General features: G+C 36.2%; 1 protein-coding gene across 1 annotated transcript in view; it reads left to right on the forward strand.

Moving 5' to 3' along the window:
- DOK3 (docking protein 3) overlaps nucleotides 1–23,273 on the forward strand; it is a 543,483-nt gene that overhangs the window by 342,887 nt on the left and 177,323 nt on the right. The window contains exon 2 of the mRNA XM_044069315.1: nucleotides 16,873–17,175. Coding sequence (XP_043925250.1) covers nucleotides 16,873–17,175 — 303 coding nt within the window. The remainder of the gene's footprint in view (nucleotides 1–16,872; nucleotides 17,176–23,273) is intronic.

The following is a 23,273-nucleotide window of genomic DNA, read 5'->3' on the forward strand; positions in this document are numbered from 1 at the left end:
CCTTCACATATCTTCACACCAATAATAATGTTGAAATGAGTGAGTATAATATTCAGACTAGATCAAATTCAGGAATGCTTCCAGGTATACATGAAGTAGGTCTTATTAGACCTGAATTTTTAAAGAAAAGGTCAAAGCATTCATTGGTTAAAGTTTTAATTGTTGTATAACTGAGCATGTTTTTATCCTCTGTCTGCATATGTATGTGTGTGTGTGTGTGTGTGTGTGTTTGTGTGTGTGTGTGTATGTGTGTATGCATATATGCATATATATATATATATATATATATATATATATATATATATATATATATAGATGTATACACACACATGCACACACACACGCACAAGCACACACACATGCACACACACACTCACACACACACACACACACACACACACACACACACACACACACACACACACACACACACACACACACACACACACACACATATATATATATATATATGTCAGAAGCTTCAGTTTTTAGAAACTCGAAATTTATATTGTTGAGACAATATTGTGTTTCTGAAATCTGAAACTTCAAAAAATGACTAAAATCTACCTTTTTTCTATGTTTTTGCAAGGGGCAAGCCCCTCCTGCACCCCCAATGTGGGAGGATGTACCCCCTCACCCCTGCATATTATATATACCAACTCTGAGATTGGACTACAGTGGGGAAAGAGTTAATTCCCGGATCCTCACTGTACAATGATCTCCATTCAAAAGCTTCAAGTGTTCTAAAAATAGATCATATGGTCTCGACCATATCAATTTCAAGTTTCTAAAAATTAGAGCTTCTGTTAGGGACCCATATATATCTATATCTATATGTATATATCTATATATCTGTATCTATCTATATATCTATATCTTTTCCCACCTGGAAATAATGTCCCAGTTATAGAATGTCTATTGCACTGGGCAAGTAGTACTCTTAGTCAGGAGACATTCATACTGGGTGAGTTTAATTTAGATTGGTTTGCATGTGATACAAATCACCCCATCCATCACATAAACTTGCATGATTTTACACAAACTATTCAAGAACCTACCCGAATAGATAAAGCTAGCAAAAAAACAGTCAATCTTGGATTGGATATTATTAAATAACTCCTCTCACTAATTCCAATCAGGTTGCCTTCCTGATGGTCTGAGTGACCACCTACCCGCATTTCTTATACATCACATATTCCCACCAAAACTTACTATGTTTAAACAACTCAGAAAAAAACATAACTTTAATCTTGACAACTTCCTAGCTGACCTACAAAGGTGCAATTGGACTCCACTCAAATACCTTGACCTAGATGATGCAGTGAACCACTTTAATAAATCTTTCTTAGATATATTAAATGCACATGCCCCTGTTAGAACTATCAGAATAAAGTCAAATTATGCCCCCTGGCTAAGCAGAGACACTAGGGACCTTCTGAAAACTAGAGATAAAGCCTGAGAACTATGGCGTAAGACAGACACAGTAGTTTCTAAACAACAGTATCAAGAACTTAGAAATAAGGCAAAAAAAAAATAAAACAGAATACAATAAATTTCTATCCTAACATTCAAAACACACATCAAAAAACCCTCAAAAATTCTGGACAGTTATAAACTCAGTACTTTACCCAGGAAAATCTACTACACCAATGCCAAACATCCACAACAATTCCAGAAGCATAGCTACCATTTTTAACAAACATTTTACTGAATCTATAATTACCCTTTCCAAACAGCAAACTCCTACTCCTGATACCAAACCAGCCAAGTCTACAACTAGCAATGCCTCATTCTCTTTCTCCCCAGTTCCTACAGCCACTATAAAAAACTACTACAGAAACTAAAACCTACTACACTTGCCATAGATAACTTACCCAGTGAATACCTCAAAATTACAACTGAATCTGTAACCTTCCCAGTATCAATCCTTATAAATAGATCCATTCTTGAAAATAAGGTCCATCAACTGTGGAAAATTACCCATGTCATCCCACTTCATAAAGGGGGATCTTCCACAGAACTGACAAACTATCATCCAATTGCTATTCTTTCACCTCTTACTAAGCTACTCGGGTATATTTATCTCTGGGTCATGAAATTCTTACTAACAAACAACCTTCTCACAAACACTCAGCATGGGTTTTGCCCATCACATAGTACCACTACAGCTCTCTTATCCTTCACTAACACTGTAAACCATCACAGTAATAACAACAACGTTGTATCTGCCATCTTTCCAGACCTGTCAAAAGCTTTTGATATGGTCTCCCATTCCAAACTAATAGATGTACTAACTGAACTATCCTTCTCACCATCTGCCACAGCATGGTTTCATAACTATTTATCTGGCCGCCAACAATCTGTTCTATGACAGGGTGACCTATCTCCATACCTTCCTTTATCCATTGGTGTCCCCCAAGGATCTATCTTGGGCCCTCTCCTTTTCTCCCTCTTTACTAATATCTACACACAGCTACTCCACATGGTTCTATAATACAATATGCAGATGATTCAACACTTATCTGTGCTGCCACTTCTCTATCAACTCTTCATTCTCAAACACAGGAATCTATCACTTCTGTTGACACATGGCTAGCCAATGCCCATCTAATCCTGAACCCAAACAAAACTAAATTATTACTCTTCCATCCTAACAAGACATCTATCTCATGCCCAACATTTTAGCATACTAGCCAAAGACAATACTGTGATCTCCCCAACAACCCATACAAAGCTTCATGGAGTGGAAATAGACAATATCCTAAAATTTGTCTTGCATGTCTCCCTAACTATAAAAAAGTCCATAAGAATCTTGGAAGTCTATATAGGCACAAAAGGTTTGACCACAATGGCCAAAATTACCTTAGCACAAACCCATCAGCTCTCCACTATACTATATGCCTCTTCAATTTTAACTAAGCTAAGGAAAACTGACTTAGCTAAGCTAGAAGCATGTTATAATAAAATTGCTAAGTTTGCATCTGACTGCCCATATAGAACACATCATTGTACAGCCTTAAGGATACTAGACTGGCTTGAGCTTCCCAACATTATTCTTTACAACCAACTCTCTCTAACTCACAAAATTGTAACACAACCAACTAGAATCCCTGCACTACAAAATCTCATCCTTCTTTACAGTTCCAGCAGACCACTTCGCTCTAAAAATAAGAACTTACTCACCGTCTCCAAGACCAACAACACTGCAGGAGAAGCTTTATTTTCCAACTATATATCTCATATATGGAACTCCCTTCCTAACTCTATTCTCTCAATCTTATCCACTAACCACTTTAAGCCATCACTTAAAGCTTTTCTAAAAAATAAGTGGCTATGTTCCTGTACTAACCCTTCATGAGTGCTCTGATACATCACAGTATACCCAAAACATATCCAACTTCTCCCTTGGTGCTTAATCCTTTGTTCCTGCCGACCTGTCTTAACCTTATATCTTGACATAAGTCGCACCTACAAATAATACTAGCTATGTTCAAAGCCTAGATTTTGTTGTCAAGATATAACAAATTTGTATGTTCTTATGTATACTACATTTTGCTTACTTTATACTTTTTTGATTATTGTAATGTGTGCATGAAAATTTACTGTTACTCATGGAGCTTTTCTAACCGGGCCTCTGCTGGAAAAGGACCTGTGTCCAGTCGGACTTTCCCAGTAAACAAATGTTAAATAAATAAAAATTAATAAAAAAAAAAAAATATATATATATATATATATATATATATATATATATATATATATATATATACATATGGTTCCACTTCATATCATCAAAATATCATTTCACTGAATTGCAAAACATCGAGACCAAATCGTCAAAAACTCAAATCGTCGAAAACTCATAACATCAAATCTCAAATCATTGAAAACTATAAAGCAACTAGAAATAACATCCCAGACACTGTTTACTACATTTATGCAGGGTGGCAAGCCCCCCTGCACCCCCCACACCCCTCATAATTAAATATACCAACTCCAAGTTCGCACTACAGTGGGGTTAGGAAATTACCTCCCCCCCCCCCACTGTAGTGCTACCTTGGAGTTGGTATATTTATTTATGGGGGGTGTGGGGGGTGCAGGAGGGTTTGCCCCCTGCATAAATGTAGTAAAAACTCTGGAATGCTATTTCTAGTTGCTTTATAGTTTTCAATGATTTGAGATTCGACGTTATGAGTTTTTGACTATTTGAGTTTTCGACGATTTGGTCTCTATGTTTTTGACTATTTGAGTTTTCGACGATTTGGTCTCTATGTTTTGCAATTCGATAAAATATTTCAATTATATGAAGTGGAACCATATATATATATATATATATATATATATATATATATATGTGTTTGTGTGTATACACACACACACACACACACACACACACACACACACACACAAACACACACACTCTCCATTCCCTAGTTCTTTGTTTATTACAACATGACTTATAGTATCTTTTTTGTCACTATCTGCATTGCATTTGTGTTCCCCTGTTGGTTTTAATTATTCATCTTTATTGCTATTATTTATATGTCATCTAGGCTGGGCCTGCACTTGGTCATGCTGTGATTAGTGCTCTACCCAGTAACTAAAATGTAAATATAATAAATAAAAATAAACTGCAAATATATACAACCATTTTCCTATGATATTAGTAATACTGAAAAAAATTACTGTAAGAAATAAAGATATTTTGTCACGTCTTTAAAAACCTTAATCTGCTACTGTTTTGTAGTGACTTCAAAATGTGTATTGGAGATCTTAAAATAAAAAACAGTAATCCAGTAATAAGCATACAGGGCGGTTAAGAGTTTTAACTGTATCATTAAAAAATCGATGGATGTTTTTTATTTGTCTTTTAAGAAGAAAAAATATATATCTAATGTCCAGGAAAACAAATACTTCTTTGGTACATGTTTGGGAAGTAGGTTATCAGGTTAAAATATTATATTACACAATAATCAGTTACGCAAGAGACCACCATAATGGAAAAAAAAAAACAGCAGTAAGTTATATTTAGAAAACAATTATGGAAACTGAAGATTGCTTTTAGACTACAGGAATTGTTAAAAATTGTGGGCATGTCAGGAAAATGTATGTTTCTTAACAGAAGAAGAAGGAGAAGAAAAAAAATAGAGAGAGAGAGAAAGAAAGTAATAGGTCCACTTAAGCAGGTCAGCTGGTGCTTAAGTCAATAGTTTTCCTGTCTACTTCATTTTTTAATGCTGTTGACTTTGATGTGAGATCCATGTAATGATCAGGTTGGAGAATATGCCCTTTTCTCTTGTATTCTGAGATCTTGGAGTTGATGTATATAAGTAGCAGAAAGTGTGAAGTTGCAGGTGCAGGGGGCTATATATATATATATATATATATATATATATATATATATATATATATATATATATATTTTTTTTTTTTATCATTTGTTGACCGGAAAAGTCCGACTAGGTTCCACAGAGCCTGTTTTTAGCAGAGGCCTGGGGAGAAATGCTCCAGATGCATGTCTTTAGAATGTGGGAGGAAACCAGAGTACCCGGAGGAAACCCACGCGAACACAGGGAGAACATGCAAACTCCACACAGAAGGCACCCCAGCCGAAAATCGAACCGGAGAACCTCTTGCTGTAAGGCGACAACGTTAACCGCTGCACCACTGTATATATGCAGTATATATGTCATTTTTAATTTATTGTTTACTGCTTTTATTTGATTTTTAGTTTGTTAAGTAGGGTATTGTTTTGATCAAAATGGAAGTACATACTGAATGGAAATAATATAGAGAGACAGTGTATGCAATTCAGTAATAATATGAGATTAAATAAAAGTAAAACTGGAATACAAGTTACATTATACTGAGTAATAAATGAAAATCACAAAATCTACAGCTGTTTGAAATATATTCACTAATGAAATAAAGCTAAAGGTACAGTTCGATACACTGTGGAAACATTTTGATTATGCCATATACTTTATTTTATTCACACTTTGTTATAACTTGATCATCATATAACATCATGATAAATCTGCAACATCTCTAGTAGAGATTCCCAAATGGGTCATTCTTAGCTATACAAATGGTGCCAGAGGAAGATGGATGGAGTAAGGGATGCAGAAACATCTCAACATTTTTTGCTCAACCATCTACAATATTTCCACTGGAGGTAATTTTGGGATGAATTGGGGGTCAAGCCGATTGATAAGGGATTTACTTTCCCTTCAAACATTTCAACTCATTTAAAATTTCTAAATTTTAATACACTTACTCAATGCCTGCTGTTTGGTTTATATGAAATGGATTACCATATTATTCATATGGAATTTATTCATACATGATGGTATGCACTGTGAAGACCTAGTGCATGGGAAATGCATCACCCAAGAATCTCTGAGTCTGCAATCAAAAAAGCCAGGAGAATGCATATGTGTGCATGCCATAGACCATTCTATCGGGTGTCTCTACATATGCAAATGCTATCACATGCAATTGAAAAGATTTGACTATATGGGATTCACAGCTTACCCTGCCAGCATAGCACACACCACCACATTGCAGATATGTGCATTAACAAAGGACAAGGTCAGACAGCTGTTGATGGTTAAATGTAAGAGTGGATGCCAAATAATGACAGGACACAGCAGTGTGCAACTCTTCAATTTAACCTTAATGGAGACTATTACATGTTTACTGTTATACAGAAAACCTACCTGTTCCACCATGATTGTTGGAATCAACAGTAGAGAAACAGTCAGTGGGCTGGGCTGTTGCTCTGTCAGCTAATTTCAAGCTTCTATCTTTCAGACTTGATGAAATGCAAATATGTTTATTATGCAAAAATGGAATGAGCTACATGCCTCCCACAGAGTCTGTAACTCATGTACTTCATACATGTTTAGTTGACTTGAATCCCCTACTAAAAGATTAAATATCATAAATAATAACTAAATAAATAGCAGTGAGCTGAAGTACTTTACTGCGGCCATTATTTAAGTATTTATGCATTCATTTGATACAGTCAGGTATCTGAAGTGTTCATAGTCAGTATAGTTGTAGATGAAATTAACTGACCCCAGCTGTCATTTGATCACAGTTAAATAGTATTTGGTCTGGCTTGGCAAGACTAGTGTGTGATTGAGTAAAAGTAACTGAAATACCTTATTTTGACTGTTATTATTAATATTTTTTATTTGATCGCAATCAGACTTTTGAGGTGAATAAAGTCAATAAAGTGGTAAAACTTACTGAGCATTGTGTCATTCTGTGGATAAAATTGATTCATCCCAGCTGTTGTTTGATCACAGGCAAACAGTCATTGATCTGCCACAATGTAATTCCAACCATTTAGTTCTTTTCTGCTGCCCTCGCCCTGCTTTGAAGTTACCAGCCGCTACTGCTGTGCTATATAGTCTTTTCAACATTTGAAACACTCATTGATTGAAATGTTGCTTGTAGCTATTGTTGTGTTCCTCTTTTCTGATATATTTTAAAGTCACAATTGAATTAGGTTATTGAATTCACTGTCCTTTACTTTTTTGTTGCATTGTTGCTGCTTTTACTGATATTGTTACTGTTACTTGCACTTCAAATTATTGGTGTTAGCCAATTTAATATACTGTTATTTCACCTGAAGTTATTGGCATTAGCTTATTTAATATACTGTTACTTCACTTGAAGTTATTGGCGTTAGCTTATCGATTATACAGAATATTGCTTTCAATCGCTGTACTTCCAATCTTAATAAGACTACTTACCTTGTCATGGGTTATCACTGCTAGCATATAAGCTGTTACTATTATACTAGATATTAGTGCTGCTATCCCAACTTGTACAGTAGTCTTTGCCACTTAAGTTCTTTTCTGATTCTGCTATTGCCACAGCGTCTCTTCTTAACTTTATTGCAGTTTAATTCTTTATCTCCTTCTGTCTTTGTATCAATTTCAGTAATAGCACTACAATATAACCTAATAGTTCAATTATACTGACTTGTATAGAATATAAGTCATCTCTTGCTTCTTCTGTAGCCAGCCAGATAACACTACTGTTTTAAGGCAGTGTAGCAACTGTCTCATGCTTACCACAATCCCTTTACAGCTGCCTTAGAAGTATTTATTCTGTGAGAGGTGTAAGTATTTACTGAATCCGGAGGTTGCCCTCTCTCTTCTAAGCCTGTTTTTAAGCACTACATGCATTTACATGGAGCAGAGAGCATCCCACTACACCAGCTCATGCTGAGGCCGTCATGGTAACACTGCCTAAGCCTTCTAGGCAAATGACTAAGAAACCTTAGCCTTTAGATCACACTGCAATGCACCTACTTTCATCACAGACTTCTGCAGTCAGTACACACATCGCTAACAGTCATAAGGATGCTGAAAACAACACTTTAATGTCTACTGGGTATACATCTACCCATAGTAATGTTTTAATAGGTGGTTCCATCATTTTCATCATCATGGATGAGAACAGGGTGATAGCTGTCTTTCCAGAGCCAAGTTCTCAGGATGCAATAAGGGCTCTGAGATCCCTCCATCATGACAAATGCAATTACAACCTAGTAGTTGCTCATTTGGGGTATGAATCACCTTAATTTCTCTACCCAGTGGGACATACAAAAGGGTTTGATGGAGCTTACTATGCATGTCTCTGATAAAGGAAAGACACTGATTTTTGTGTGGTATTTTGCCATTAAACAGAATGATGTTGCGATTCAAAAACAAGATGTTTGGCTTTAATAATTAGTTATGTATATAATAGGATCTGTCATGTGTCAGCATAGAATGATTGCTACCCAAAAGTGTCTTTTTTAGGCGGAGACTCTGTACTAGGCATTCTAGCCTGGTAAATTCTAACCCAAAATACATTAAGGTGGTACTACTCAGTGCCAGGAATCTGACCAAAATTATTTCCAAATGTGAGCATTCAGATCCATCAAGTTACTATGATTTAGTTTCAGTGCAATGAAAGCACTTTCTTTTTTCTTGGGTACAACAACTATTACTCATTCTGGCCTATTGACAATTGCAGGGGAGTATCACTATTTGTCAGGGACTTTTAATATCTCTTGTCAGATTCTTCATGTCCCCAGACTGAATGTTTGGAAATCCATTTTACCCTAAACAAGGTTAATTATCGCTTTATAGCTAATTATAAATCGCCCTCCATTTCCCCTGATGATCATGATAATGATCTTAATGTCTTAACTGAAATCCTTATTCATTCAGCTCTGTGAATTCAACTGTCCATCAATAAATTCATTGACCCACAGCATGCCCAATGTTTCTTGAAATTTTTAAACACTAACTCCATGGAAAAAAAGCCTTCACAGGGTCCCCAGCATCTTAGACTTTATCTTCTTTTATGGCCCTTTTTTACACTCCTCCATCTTTTCAACCCTTGTTAAATAGACCACAAACCTGTGACCTTCTGCTTCATAACTGGTGTTACAACCTCTGCAGTCAGGAACTTTTCAAAGGCTAACATCCTCCATATATTTGATGATCGAAGGAAATTCTGCTGTAATCCTTCACGGTCATATCCCATTATGAAAGCTGCTACCTTTGCCCCTAATTTCTTCTTGCACTTAATAGATTATTGATAATGCAGTTTCCATCAGCATCAAATATACTGAGAAATGTAAAAGAAATTTAAAAATGAACCTTTGTGGTAGAATACTTACTTCAGTAAACTGCAAATCAAGAGGAAGAGAATACTTTACAAAAAGCTGGCAGAGTTTAGGGATGCCATTATGAAGTTGAAAGTTGAAAATGAACCTAAAATAGTCATTGCAAAATAACTTTCACCCCTTTTTAATATGTCACAAAATTAAGAAATAACACCCAGCAATGCTCTGAAAGTAATAACACTGCCCACTCAGGCTCCAAGGAAATATCTAATATTTTATGAGACAAATTCAATGCAGATTGTATACCGCTCTCATCTATAACTATTTACCAGGTTCTTCAGAACCAGCTAACTAGTAAAATTACTATGGAACAAGTTCTGTCAGCTCTGACAAAAGCTAAGAACGCCATTTCCTTGGGACCTGATAACACACCTGGTTGCCTGATTATTATTTTTTCCAGAGTGTCCTATCCATTAATTAGTCTGTTATCAACACCTCCTTGGTGATCTATGTTTAGCCTTTCTTGCCACAAAAGGCTTTACCTTTCTTAACTCTTATGCAGAGTGCAGAGTTTTGAACAGTCATACCTCTCTAGATTTGCTTTTTGAAATTTCAGACAGTGCTACACAAGGAAGGCTAGAGTGATTTGATTGGCCTTACTGTGCCTAGGCAATTCAGATCCTTTAACCCAGCTCAAAAAATCATTTATCTAGTTACAACCATTTACTCATCTAATATTTCTGATGGAGTAACTGTAGGGAATTTTTAAAATCTGCTGACTTATTACACTCCCAGAACATATGTTCATAGGTTCATAGGTGTGTACTAGGCTAATGGCCCTGGAACTTTAACAAGCCTAGCCCATAGAAGTGCCCTGGCATCATGCCACCCGACGTTACCCTCAGTTACTGCTTTCTTCCCCATCAATATTTGCCATCTACCTGAGAAAAAAAATGTTGAAGTCTGCTTGGGGTATAAAAATACCTATGCAAGCACTTTTAAGTGACTATCCTAAGCCTTATGGACTTTGTTGCATACTTAGGAGCCATACATAGGCCCTCCCATTGCTTTTTTGAAAAATTGCTTTTCCAGTCTCTCTTTCCAATTTTTTCTAACATCCTCTGTTTGATTGTTATAGTTATCACATAATATATTAAATGCCTTACTAATTATCCATTTTTAACTTCAGCTTCTGTTCTAGAGTCAGCTAAAAACTCAACCAAATCAGTTATTTTACTTAATGATTCTTCTATCCCTTTCTCTTTGTCTATACTCAATTAACACTCAAGGGCAGAAAAGGCAGTCTATTGCCTGCAGTCCAAATGTCGTTTTGGCCTCATACCATTCTATTACCTTTCCCTCTCTAGTTATTTGCTCTCAATACCTTTGTTCCTTTGCCACTTTTCTCCAGTAAATTCCTGCACCCTCTTGCCTTTTTTCAGTACTCCTACTTTCACTCACCCCTATTGCCAAAATCTCCTTTCTCCATTCTCGTGTTGGCTTAGTTCTTAGAATACTTTGTTTTGTTGTTATTATTCTCCTTAGGGGTCTGCATCCCAAATCCCACTCTGTCTCTTTATTTCTTGACCCCTGATTCATCATCACCCATTTCCATTTTGAATTATAACATTCTACTTGTGTTATGTATATGAACTTTAACTGTGCAGCTCTAAAATATCTCTTCAAATTAAGTAACTCTAAACCATCTTGTTCTGTTGTAAGGCTCTACTTATCTCATTTAACTCTTCTCTCGTCCCCTCCCAGACAAATTAATTAAACTCTTTATTAATTGTCATCCACAGCCTTTCTTCTGGTTGTTAAAGAGGACTTTGTTAAATAGGATGTGCTGGAGGGATAGATTCCTGTCCCAGAGACTTCCCATGCTCTGGAACAAGATTCCAGTCTAGATTAGGCAGAGCTCCTTGCTAACCCTCTTCAAGAGAAACCTTGACGAGTAGATGGGAAACAGAAAGTTTACCCCAGGGATCACTTCAATGGCTCTGCTGGACAGAGGCACAGGTAACTAATCTAAGGGGGCGGTGAAAGCCAACACATTCTGGCTAGGCTTATAAATGCCTTTGGGCAGATAGCCTAGTACCTACCTATGAACTTATGAACCTATGCCTGACCTGAATATAAAACTAAAAGAACTAAAAAAATTTTCACTACTTCTGTCTTACTATCCATATCCATAAACAAGAACTTTCTCAGTTTTCTACTATCTTTTGTTTATTCTCTTCCCAAATATCCTTAGCTACCATAAGATAAGCCCTTTTAATCCATACTCCTAAATAATTCATCTTATTGTGTCCTCATAAATATGAATGTTGCTGAACCATTGCATGGGTAAGTACATAATTTATGGCTATAACCTTTATCTCATTAATTTTATTTGCTTAAAACTGTTTCAAATTATTGCATAACACTGAGACATCCTTTTCTGGATTTATCAGATACAAAATAATATCGCCTGAAAATAAAGAGAACTTTTCTAGATTACCATACCAATTATATATTTGAATTTCTGAGTCCCTTATTTTCTTTGCCAATGGCTCTAAATATATATCAATTAACAAAGGGGAAAGACAACACCCCTGATTGGTTCCCATGTTCAAATACAACCTATTAGAAAGGAACCCTCCCACTAATTCTTGTCTCCATCCTTGTAATTATTGTTGCATCATGCAATGCAAATGCTTCCATTGCTCTACTCATAAAATCCCAGTTTACTTTGTTGAATGCTTTCTCTCCATCAAACCCCACCAACAAAAGTAGTATTTTTTTACATTCTGCTTCCCTCTGGATGATCACTGTTCTATTAAGGTTGTCAAGTATTTACCTCCCCTCCACAAAAAAACAAACACATTGATCCATAACAATCAATTTTGGCAACACCTTTGCCATGTTTTAGCTAGTACATACATATGCACTTTATAATCATGGTTTAAAAATTAAATAAGTCTATATGAAACTGGGTCTGATAGATCTTGACTGTCTTTGGGTAATACAGCCACCACAGCTTTTTTCCAAGATTTTCATGCTTCCTCTCCTTTTAAAATATTGTTAAACAAAATATTCTAGCTCTTTATCACTTTCTTCCATTATAACTTCCACAATGAATATTATCTGCTAGTGGAGACTTTCCTGAAGATTGATTATAGATTACAGGTTTTATCGCATATCCTCCTATCTTAACTGTTAGTTCTTGAGCCATATCTATCTCTAAATCTGACATAATTAAGTTTTCCATAAATGCTTTCATTTGTGCTCTTTCTTGATTTCCACATTGTTCTGCTTTATACAAATTTTCATAAAATCTCAGAAATATCTCTGATGCCTCTACAGGATCTGTGGTTATTTTTCTTATTATAGGCTCCCCAACAACTTAACATGTGACAACCCTTTCTACTTTCTGTCATTGTACTAAAAGTTTTATGCTCTGGAGCTATTATCAAAAATAGTTGCCTAACAGCAGTCTTTCTAAACTTCTCCATTTTATCTGGATGCACTCTTAACTTAGCACTCTGCATTTGCACTTCTTCTTGAGAGATTCCTCTTATTCTGCAATACTTTAACTTTAGTCAGTTCCTCCAAGAAATTCCTATTACTTCTTAACCATACATCTTTCTCTTTTATTTATACATTATTTTTAAACTCCACTTTCATTTTGTCTTGCTCACTAGCTATAATTTCTGAAGATATTTCTAGCTTCCCTACTAACTCTCAAATAATTTCCACCCCCAAATTCCTCTCTTTTTAACAGGCAAGTGGGAAAGTGCCAGTAAATCATTTTTACTTCATTATGATGCATTTTAGCTTAGTTTTTATTGGTGGAAGATCTGAAATAATTATTGGAAGTATGTAAAGCATTCAATTAAATGCAAATGCTTCTGTGAAATATAATTTCTATCTTAGTCCAACCCAGTTATTATACCTTGAGGAATAATATTCAAATTCTGTCTGAGTTCCTACTTCCATTCAAATATTTTCATAAATTTGTTCAGACCTCTACCCTGTTTTGTTATATTTCCCCTTCTAGGTCCCCCTGATATATCCTCACTATTGCAGTTCAGTTCTAGTCCCCACCTATAAGTAATAATCCCTGCTGCAAGTTGATTATTTCTACAAAATTTTTCTTAAGCTCCATAATAGCAGTTTTTGGTGCAATATAAACACATAATTCCACCCTTCTCCCTTGCCAATAGCACCTTGCTACCACGAATGTACCATTAATTTCTTTTTTTTCTCTTCTATCACTGTTGTAGACACTCTAGCAATTAGTACAATTGCTTCCCTTTTCCTTTGTCCCTGATATTCTGCTGAATATCCATCCTTTCTTTGTCAGATTCATATGCTCATTTTTTTCAAATGTGTCTCCTGCAGCATTGCCATTTCACTCCTCTGCATTTCTTAATATAATTCAGTCCCTTTTCCTTGTTATCTTTACCTGTAAGGTCATTTACGTTCCAATCTAATACGGATAGCATAGCCATTATGATAAAAAGCTATTATGCATACCTATTATACATGTCATTTTTTGAGTGTGTGTTTCCAGCTTTTATGTTTTATGCACACAGTAATATTTGGTAGGCTAATCTTTTATTTATTTATTTATTTGCAGTTGGTTTACCAGGATAGTCCATTGGGCCAAAAAGAACCCGTTTTCAATGGAGTCCGGGGGAGAAAAGCTCCAAAAAACAAACAAACTAGGTACAAACAATAGCATGATAATAAAAATAATGCAATTGTACAAGATACAAATGTTTGAGTTCAAAAATTCAGGAAACATTCAAACAATACTCAAAAATATTTAAACAAAACTCAAAAATTCAGGAACATTCAAACAATACAGTTTAGTGAGAAGTGATGTTACTTTACACATACAGAGTGGTTATTTTGTAAGGAACATTAGCTTTATAAGGTACAGTCAGGTAACATGAGTGTGAAAGAAGATGTAAATACCATATTTTTATGAGGGGTGGGAGCAAGAGCATTCCCATTAGGACCTTAGATATATATGAAGAGATTTTTTGAACATGTAATGATTGGGAGTGGTGCGAATGGATGGTGGGAGTGGGTTCCAGAGACGGGCTAGGTTAAAGGATAGTAAGTTTTTGCCTGTAGGACGAGTTGGTTTGTGTACTTCTAGTAGGTTTTGATTGTTTGACCTTAAAACTCTATCGGGTAGGTGCATCATGAAGGCGGAAGGACAGGGAGGGACAGAGAGATGGGTTGAGAATGAGCTTGTGGGCTAAAGTTAACTGAGTGTAGTTGAGCTGATTAGGTAACTCAAGCCAGTTTAGTTTTCGGAGAGAGGTGCAGTGGTGGGTGGAGGACCTGTGGCCGTTTGTGAACTTAGCGATTTTGTTATAGCAGGAAGAAAGTTGTTTTTTTAGAGAGGACTGAAGATTGGTTAGCAGAGGAGCTCTGTAGAGAAGGGAGGGGATAAGAAAAGAAGAGGAGAGAGTTGTTTCTTCTCATCTCCATTTGAACCTCTGTCACATTTATCATGACTTTTTGTTTTAATGAAAATCTTCAAACAAAAAACTGAATACATTGCAGAAAAACTCCATCCCCTATTAAGGTAAAACAAACTCACACAAATATGTACAGCTTAAAAAATTAAGTTAATCCTCCAGATGGGAATACTTGCCCTAAATTGACAACTGTACCAACAGGCATTATCTAACCTAAAATTAAGGTTATCAATGCAAAAGCAGATGCTACAGTCTGTGATCCCACTTACACTGATTGCAGTCTGTTCTTTTCTTATTATCTTTATTCTCTTCCCAGATGTGAAAACCAAAAGTTCTCTGACTATCTTTAAGCAAAACTAAATTGCACACTGTTGTATTAAATGCATTAAAGTATTAAGGTTGCTAGAGAGGCTGCTATCTCTTATTGACTTTACATAATTTCAAATTTTTTTTTCACTGAACTGCTTGCCATTCTACTTTTAAACGTATTTCCCTCAGCACAGAATACTCAGCTGTAAAAATAGTCAGTGATGAATCTTTGTAAATTTCACTTGGAACAGAACGTATAAACTGCCTTCAGCTGCAGAATTCTTGCCTCTCATTAAACATTTTCTAATAGGAAAAAAACAAGCTAATATCTTTGGAGATGTAAGAAACATAGCATATTTCATGGCTTTCAACATTTTGAATTATTTTTCAAGTTTACAAAAACACTTTATTTATAGCTTAAGCCAATGGAATTAACTAGACAGTTACCCTTGTAAAAATAGAAAATTTCTTAATGATACATATTATATAATATAATCAATGCATTTTTACACCCCTAACCCACTCCTGCAGCCCAAGATCACAGCATATTAACATTAAACTTGCTTTTGTCCAGCCTTTCTTCTCTTGTTATACTGTAAAGTATATATTTTCCAACTAAAAAAGTGTTATATCTTTAACACATATAACAATCACCCCACATTTAAAATGCTCCTGACTACACCCTGCGTAAAACCGCTTTACTATATATAACATGGAGTTTATATCATGAAATGTTTTATGCAAATACTGATAAGAGCAAAATTGTTTTAAATATAGTAACTTTTTCCCTTTTAGTGTCATTCTAAACATTAATGACATAAAGTGGAGAATATGCTTTACAATACACCCACAAGTCTAACAAAGTCAAACAGGGCTTTGATACTTAAAAAATATCATTGTCATTGCTGCTTGCCACTTTTGTTGTTGATTTAAACAGCATGACACTTTAGATTCTGGGTTTCCTTAAACAGTTCTGTATTTTTCAGAGACGATGTCCAAGGATGCATGATATTTGATCCAGCCATTACTCTAAATCATGTTTTGATTGAATTATTTATTCATCAATTTTTTTCTACGTGGTATCTGAGTAATTTATATTTAACTTTTTTTAGATGTTACTGTTCCCTTAATCCAAGACTCTTCAGGTACCCTGCACTAACAAGCTAGACATATGTTTAAATTTGGGATAATCAGGATAAATATCACACCCTTAAGGCTTGCCATGTGTCTCACAGACGCTTACATCTTCTTTGAATAACCATACTTTATGTCTTGATAAGTATTCGGCTGAGTGTAGATAAGCTTTAATCTATAACTGAACTATGTGTGATGAAAGTGCTTCTAAGATTACCTTATTTGGTTTAAATGCAAAATCAAAATAAATAAAACATTGAAAACAATGAGCATTGACCTGATCTCATTGAGTTTTATAATTCTTTCCTTTGTATCCCACAGAAATGTTGGAAAAAGACATACAGTGTCCTGTTCCCTCCCAGTCAGTGTGGCATTGCCAGGATTGAGCAGTATGTCTATAAGGATAGTAGCAGCAGTACTATTCAGATGGAGAAGCAGAACAGCAAGAAGCTAGATAAAAAGATCTTCCGCTTGTCTGACTGCATCAGCATTACTCAAGCATCGGGTGAGAGCTGCCCCAAGGGCATGTCAGCTTTCTGTTTGAATACAGTCACCAAAACCTATCTGTTGGCTTTTCCAGAGGGTGAGGACTGGATGGAAAAGCTGTGCAAGCTAGCCTTTCAGGTAAGAGTATTGCTCATGTCTAGCAGTTATATGTTCTAATAAAAAATGTCCAATAGAAGACAATGAATCATACGTATAGTAGTCTTCTGCTTTTTTTCATGGCTTCATGTCATTTTGGGAATGATTGCTGCCCTTTACATGCACTTCCATTAAAAAAAACAAGCGTAGAAGCATATGTGGAATTTAAGTAACAGAAGGTGAATTCAGCTTATCTGAGTAGTTAGCAGTAATTCTGTTAGTACACACTGATAAAGAGGTAGGAATGACTGGTTCATAGGTTAGTACTAGGCTAACTGCCCTTGTGAGTCATTTTAAGCCTAGCCAGTTATCACCTGTGAGATTCAAACCCTGTACCTTGTGTTTGTAAGGCAAACACCTTAACCATTAGGCCACCCTCCCAACTTGACTGGGTCAGTTGGGAGGGAAAAAGAAATGAGGCTGGAGCTGAGTCAATGAAAGAAGGATGATAATGACAATGACATAAACAGAAGGTATGAAAAGTAGGTAAAGAAAAGAAGAGTGAGCATGCCATGGCCAGTGGCGGCTCTCCAAATGATTGCCACCCAAGCAGTGACACCTCAATTAGTTGTTGAGAAGTGGATTCCTAATCAAAATTCTGGGAAGAAAATAGCACACTTGTGGGCCATCATGCCTTTTACTCATATACCAGTGTGAGAAAGGAACAAACACAGGGGTGGAGTGCCCAGTCAGTTATGTGTCCAAAACAAGTAACAGACACAGAGTATGCAGTCACACACCTGCCCAACCACCTGTAGAGATGAAGGGGTGAACTGAGCAACTATTACCTGTTGAACAATTTCACACAGGCAGTATAAATACAAACAATTCAGCTACTTGCTCAAACATCTGAACAAAGACAGGCACTGGTGTGAAATATGTAGACGCTGATTTGACTGCAATTTTCGTTAGAGAACAATATAAAAGTGGAACAGGCAGACACTTACCTAGTCAGACTTCTGGCAAAAAAGTACATGTTTAATACAAAGGCACATACTAGGCCACTCATCTTAACAAAATCAGCTACAGATGGGAAGCAGTCACTTACCTGCCTGGTCATCTTATCTTCTAAGTCATATGGGCAGATAACACAATGCTAGATAATTATTTAAAATGTTTAATCATATGACCTCAGGACATGTATATGTGGAAAAGGTAGCCACTTTCTTGCTCCACTAGCTTAACAAATAGATAAGTACACAATATCCAGTATCTTATCAGGTTAAAAATATCTAATCAGTTGATGACTCATATAGCTTATGTCGGTATCTGAAAACAAACAGCTTTGACAGGCTTTACTTGCCCCATGTAATCAAAATCATTACCAAGAATGTTCTGCTTGCATATATAAACCATTGGTGGGTGATTTGTCATAATGGTTAAGGTCTTAGGTTCATAGGATGATACTTGGCTATTGGCCCAGAGGCAATTACAAACCTAGTCAAGAATTTCACCCATGTTCCCAGAAAGTCAGCATCTGTTTCCCCTGTCCAGCAGGGACACAGGTGGGATCCAAGGGATATATTTTCTGTTTCCCATCCAGTTGTCCATATTCCTCTTTAAGAAGGCTACAGAGGTACTCTGCTTGACATGGAGAGGGAGTCTATTCCACAAATGGGGGAGTCTTTGGAACACAACTGTATCTTGCCAATAAGTTCTATTAATATCACAGAGCAGGTTGAGGCCTTGCATGTGGGTTGCATGAGTAGAGTTTGACTTATGGATATGCAGCAACTCCATCAAGGATGGGTCTGAGATGGCCTTGTATGTCAGACGCAGATCACCTCTGAGTTGTCTGTATGAGACTGAGTACAGGGACAGGGCTTTTATCCTATCTGTATAGGACAAGTGTTTGAGACCCTGGATTTTCCTGGTCCGAAACCTCTGTGGTCTATCCAGCTGCTCTATGTGCTTGGCAAGGTACATGCCGAAGGGGGAAATTGTACTCGATAATGGTTCTGATAAGGGAGGAGTACAGGGAAGTTATGACCTCCTTGTTCCTGGATGAAATACCCTTATTTATGATATGGGCCATGTAGAAAGCCTTCTGTACAATGGAGACAATGCGGTGGTCAAAAATCAGGTTGCTATCAGCCCGGGTGCCAAAGTCCCTCACAACTAATTGCATGCTTATTACATTGTTATTAATGTGATAATTAGTGGGAATACCATTTTTCCCAAACAGGATAATGATGCATTTCTTGGCAGTCAGTTTGAGCCATGCTTCTGGCACCAGTCATTAGTTGGGTAAGGCCCGCTTGGAGGATGTTCACATCAGAAGGGGAATTTAAAACCAGGTCCGGCTTGCAGTCATCTGCAAACTTGGTCAGCCACAGACCAATGGTTTTGGCTTGGACCTCAGAAAGGTATATCCCAAACAGTGGAGGCCCCAAGACTGATCCTTGGGGTACACCATTCATTACGGGTCTACAACTAGAGGTGGCTTTTCCTATTTTGACTGAGTGGGTTCTATCGGTCAGCCAATTAGCTACCCATCTGGTAACATATGGGTTAATGCCTAGCAGGGAGAGTTTATCTATTATGCCAGAGTGAGGAATAGTGTCAAAGGCTTTGGCTAGGTCAAGGTAGGCAGTGTGCACCATCTTCCCCTCATCCATGGCTTTGGTGACTGTTTCGAATAAGCTGACCAGGTTTAACATGCATTATCTCCCTCTGACAAAACCAGACTGTGTGGGGTCAAGCATTTGGAGGTTGCCAATGTCCTTGTTTATAAGGTCTATGATAATGCACTCCATGGCCTTGCAGATCAGGCTAGTTAGGCTGATGGGCCTTTAATTGCCTGGGTCAGTGGACACTCCACCTTTGTATAGAGGGATAACATTGGCTGCCCTCCATTCTGCTGGGATGAAGCCAGTGCTCAGGCTTCACCTCATAGACACAAGGTACAAAGTTTGATTCTGACCTTGGGATACTGGTGATGTTTAAAATGTCCCTTTAGGGTAGTTAACCTAGTATTCTCCTATGAACCTATTGCTGATATCTGAACTGACATAATATTGTGGGTGTGTTTATAATCAAAAACATAGTCAACAGTGAAGTTAAAACATCAAGAAGCATGTTTTCAAACCAGGAGTACTCCGAGAAATGAAATTATCTGTAAAACTCATATGAATGAGAAGTGTAACAATACATTGTAACAAATGCCTTAATATCAGAACTGTCTATTGCTCTGTCCTGTGTAAAAATAAGTCCCACCCTGGCTACCACATATCCAATAATTTTAGCTCAGTTAATAAAGGCCTTAATAACGATACTGCATTTTTATTTCCTATCCTTAAAACTAGAGAAGGTGACACTATTCACTAAATAACCTTTTATCCTTTTGCACTTTTGGAGACCATATAAAGTGCATGATGGGTAACATTGCCAGGCTTAGGGTCTGCCTACAGTGTACTGCAGTATGAATAAGTGATGTTTTGCAACAAACATGTATTCACTACATGAAGTACTGAACTTGTTTTTTTTTTTGTTTAAAATTAAACATCTTCCATGTCTTAACCATTAAATCAGTATATTCCATCCTATCTTCAAATCTTTAAGATATTGCATTATATTTTTCAAAAATAATAGCATTTTCATCATAAGCATAATTTCAAACTTGTACCTGTCCTCATCCATAATCACTTGGAGATATCTGAACAAATCTTAGATACCCTAACCATCTGCCTGACAACACATTCTGAAGATGTGGCAAATGGTGGAATCTGCAAAAGAGTTGCTAGAATTTGGATTAATAGGATCATAGGCTCATAGGATCATAGAAGCTTACTAAGCTAATGGCCTCAGGGCCCTTACAAGCCTAGCCAAATTCAACCCATGTTCCCAAGGGTGTCTGGTTCAAGCAGACACTAAAATCTGGACCTATTGCTTCTGTCCAGGAGGGACATAGGTGAAACCCTTGTAACATATACTTCAGTAATAAAGGACCCATCAGTTTTAGATATAATCATAACATTCAGAAATTACATTTTGTGATAGAATTGAAATTGTATATCGTGCCAAAGTACTTACTTTGTAACCCATAAATAAATATTTAATGTTACTCCAATGTACCATCCAAGGAGGTTCACACATTTTCTAAATAATGGCTTCACTTAGTTGTATGGAAACATTAAGCTCAGCTGAAGGAATGCAATGTTATTAAATACCATAAATGAATCAGCAGATACTGATGCAAATATCATTCCCAATGAAGTCACATACATTTATAGATTATATTTGTTAAATAAAGTGTAACACATTTATTTTCAGTATTTTTATCAACAAATGATAAAATTGATGGAAATGAAACGTTTAACATCAGTTTCAAACCAACACTTACTGCATAGGGTATACTTGTGAAGAGGGACTCTAAATCGAAAGCCACTATACTGTAGCAGTGGAATCCAGCTGAAATCTATTCACTAGTTTAAAAATAGGTGTGCTGCTTTGCATGTTCTTACACATCTAAAAAGAGGTCTTACCATCTCATTCTGATAGTGAAAGAAGAAAAGCAAAAATAAGTCATCATATCCCTTATATAACAGGCTTCCAGGGGAGGTTTCATTTTATGCAGGCTTAGCCACAAATAAAAAATGTATCTAAGAAGTTTTGTTCATATAACTAATGATACAAGATTATCAGAAATAAAGCCTTCCAAAGTACTTCTACCTAAAAGACCCTATAATTAATTTCCAACTTCATAATAGAATCTCAAAAAACTTTTTACTTGAAAGAAGCATACCCTAATTCCTAAATTTTCCAAGGCTACTCAGTCCTCATTTCATCACAACATCATTGTCCCTTCCTAGCAGATTTTTTAAAACAAGAAAGGACTTACCCTGTATTGATATCTGCACATCCAGTCCTTGAAAATGTGTTATCAAAACATCTGCAGAAAAAAAGCTGTTTAGAGCTTGCAGTGACATTTCTTAATTGTACAATCCAGGCAGACTCTTTTTTTAAGTAAAAGTCCTTCCTTAAGTTCATTTTAGTAATAATCTGTATTCACAGAGGGGAAGTAATAATAATGACAGATACAGACACACAAAAATAAAACATTCAATCCTTTTTGTAGGACAGGCAGTAGTCCTAAAACTGTTCATTCTTTTTTTATTGTTTCTCATTTGCCAATAGTGGACTGCCAAACAACAGACTATGCGCATTGTTTAACTGTTCTTCCATCTTCTGTGAGTGGCTTCTCCCTGTGACTACTGTGTTTGCTTCTTGTTTGCTCTTTAATGGTATTTATACTTGCCTACTGGAATCAATATTCAGTCGACTCTTCATTGAATAGATGATTCAGCCTCAACATTGGTAGTGATATTATTTGATTTCACCTCATCACTGGTAGTGATGTTACTTGACAAAGCTAAAGTGCTATTTGATATAATACTTGATATAACAGAGGATAAAGATTTAAAATATTGATTTAAAATAGCTTTTTGAGTTGGAGTTGTATGTATTTTTATAGTTTACTTTCAGCAAAAAGCCTTATTATTGTGTCATTTGTTTTCAAACTTCTCTTTTTTAATTTTTGTACCTCCTTAGTTGTGAAACTCTGACTAAAATGATAATAACTGATCATTATGAAAGTTCATCATCAGATTCTGATAATCACCCACTTCATTTGCTGCAAATATGATGCTTAAAGAATGAGGCATGTATGATAGTTAGTTCTGTAGATTTTATGCAGTTCAACAAATCATTCTGTCCAGAGCAATTAATTGGCAGCAAAAGAACTTTTAAGCTGCCTCAAAACTCTATGGAACCACCTCTTTAACTTTATAAATGCATAAACATTTTAGATCTCAGGTATCAGAGTTCTGAATTGTACAATATTTGAGACAAAAAAGTCAAATGTCAGCAATCTTAATGGGAAGAACCCCTTGTTCAACAGCAGGTAATGCCGTCACTTGAAATATGTCTAGTACTTGAAAACTAGAGAAAATCAACTGTTAGAATTTTTGCCAAAGATTTTCTACCACTTGTCAGTGTAGAATACATATTGACCATTAAAGTGAATAAAACATGATAAATAAGCATAATATTCTAAGGGCAGTAAAGAGGTAGGAGAAACA

This window comes from Protopterus annectens, chromosome 4.part0, assembly GCF_019279795.1.
Source record: "Protopterus annectens isolate FY-2018-M chromosome 4.part0, PAN1.0, whole genome shotgun sequence".
NCBI lineage: Eukaryota > Metazoa > Chordata > Ceratodontiformes > Protopteridae > Protopterus > Protopterus annectens.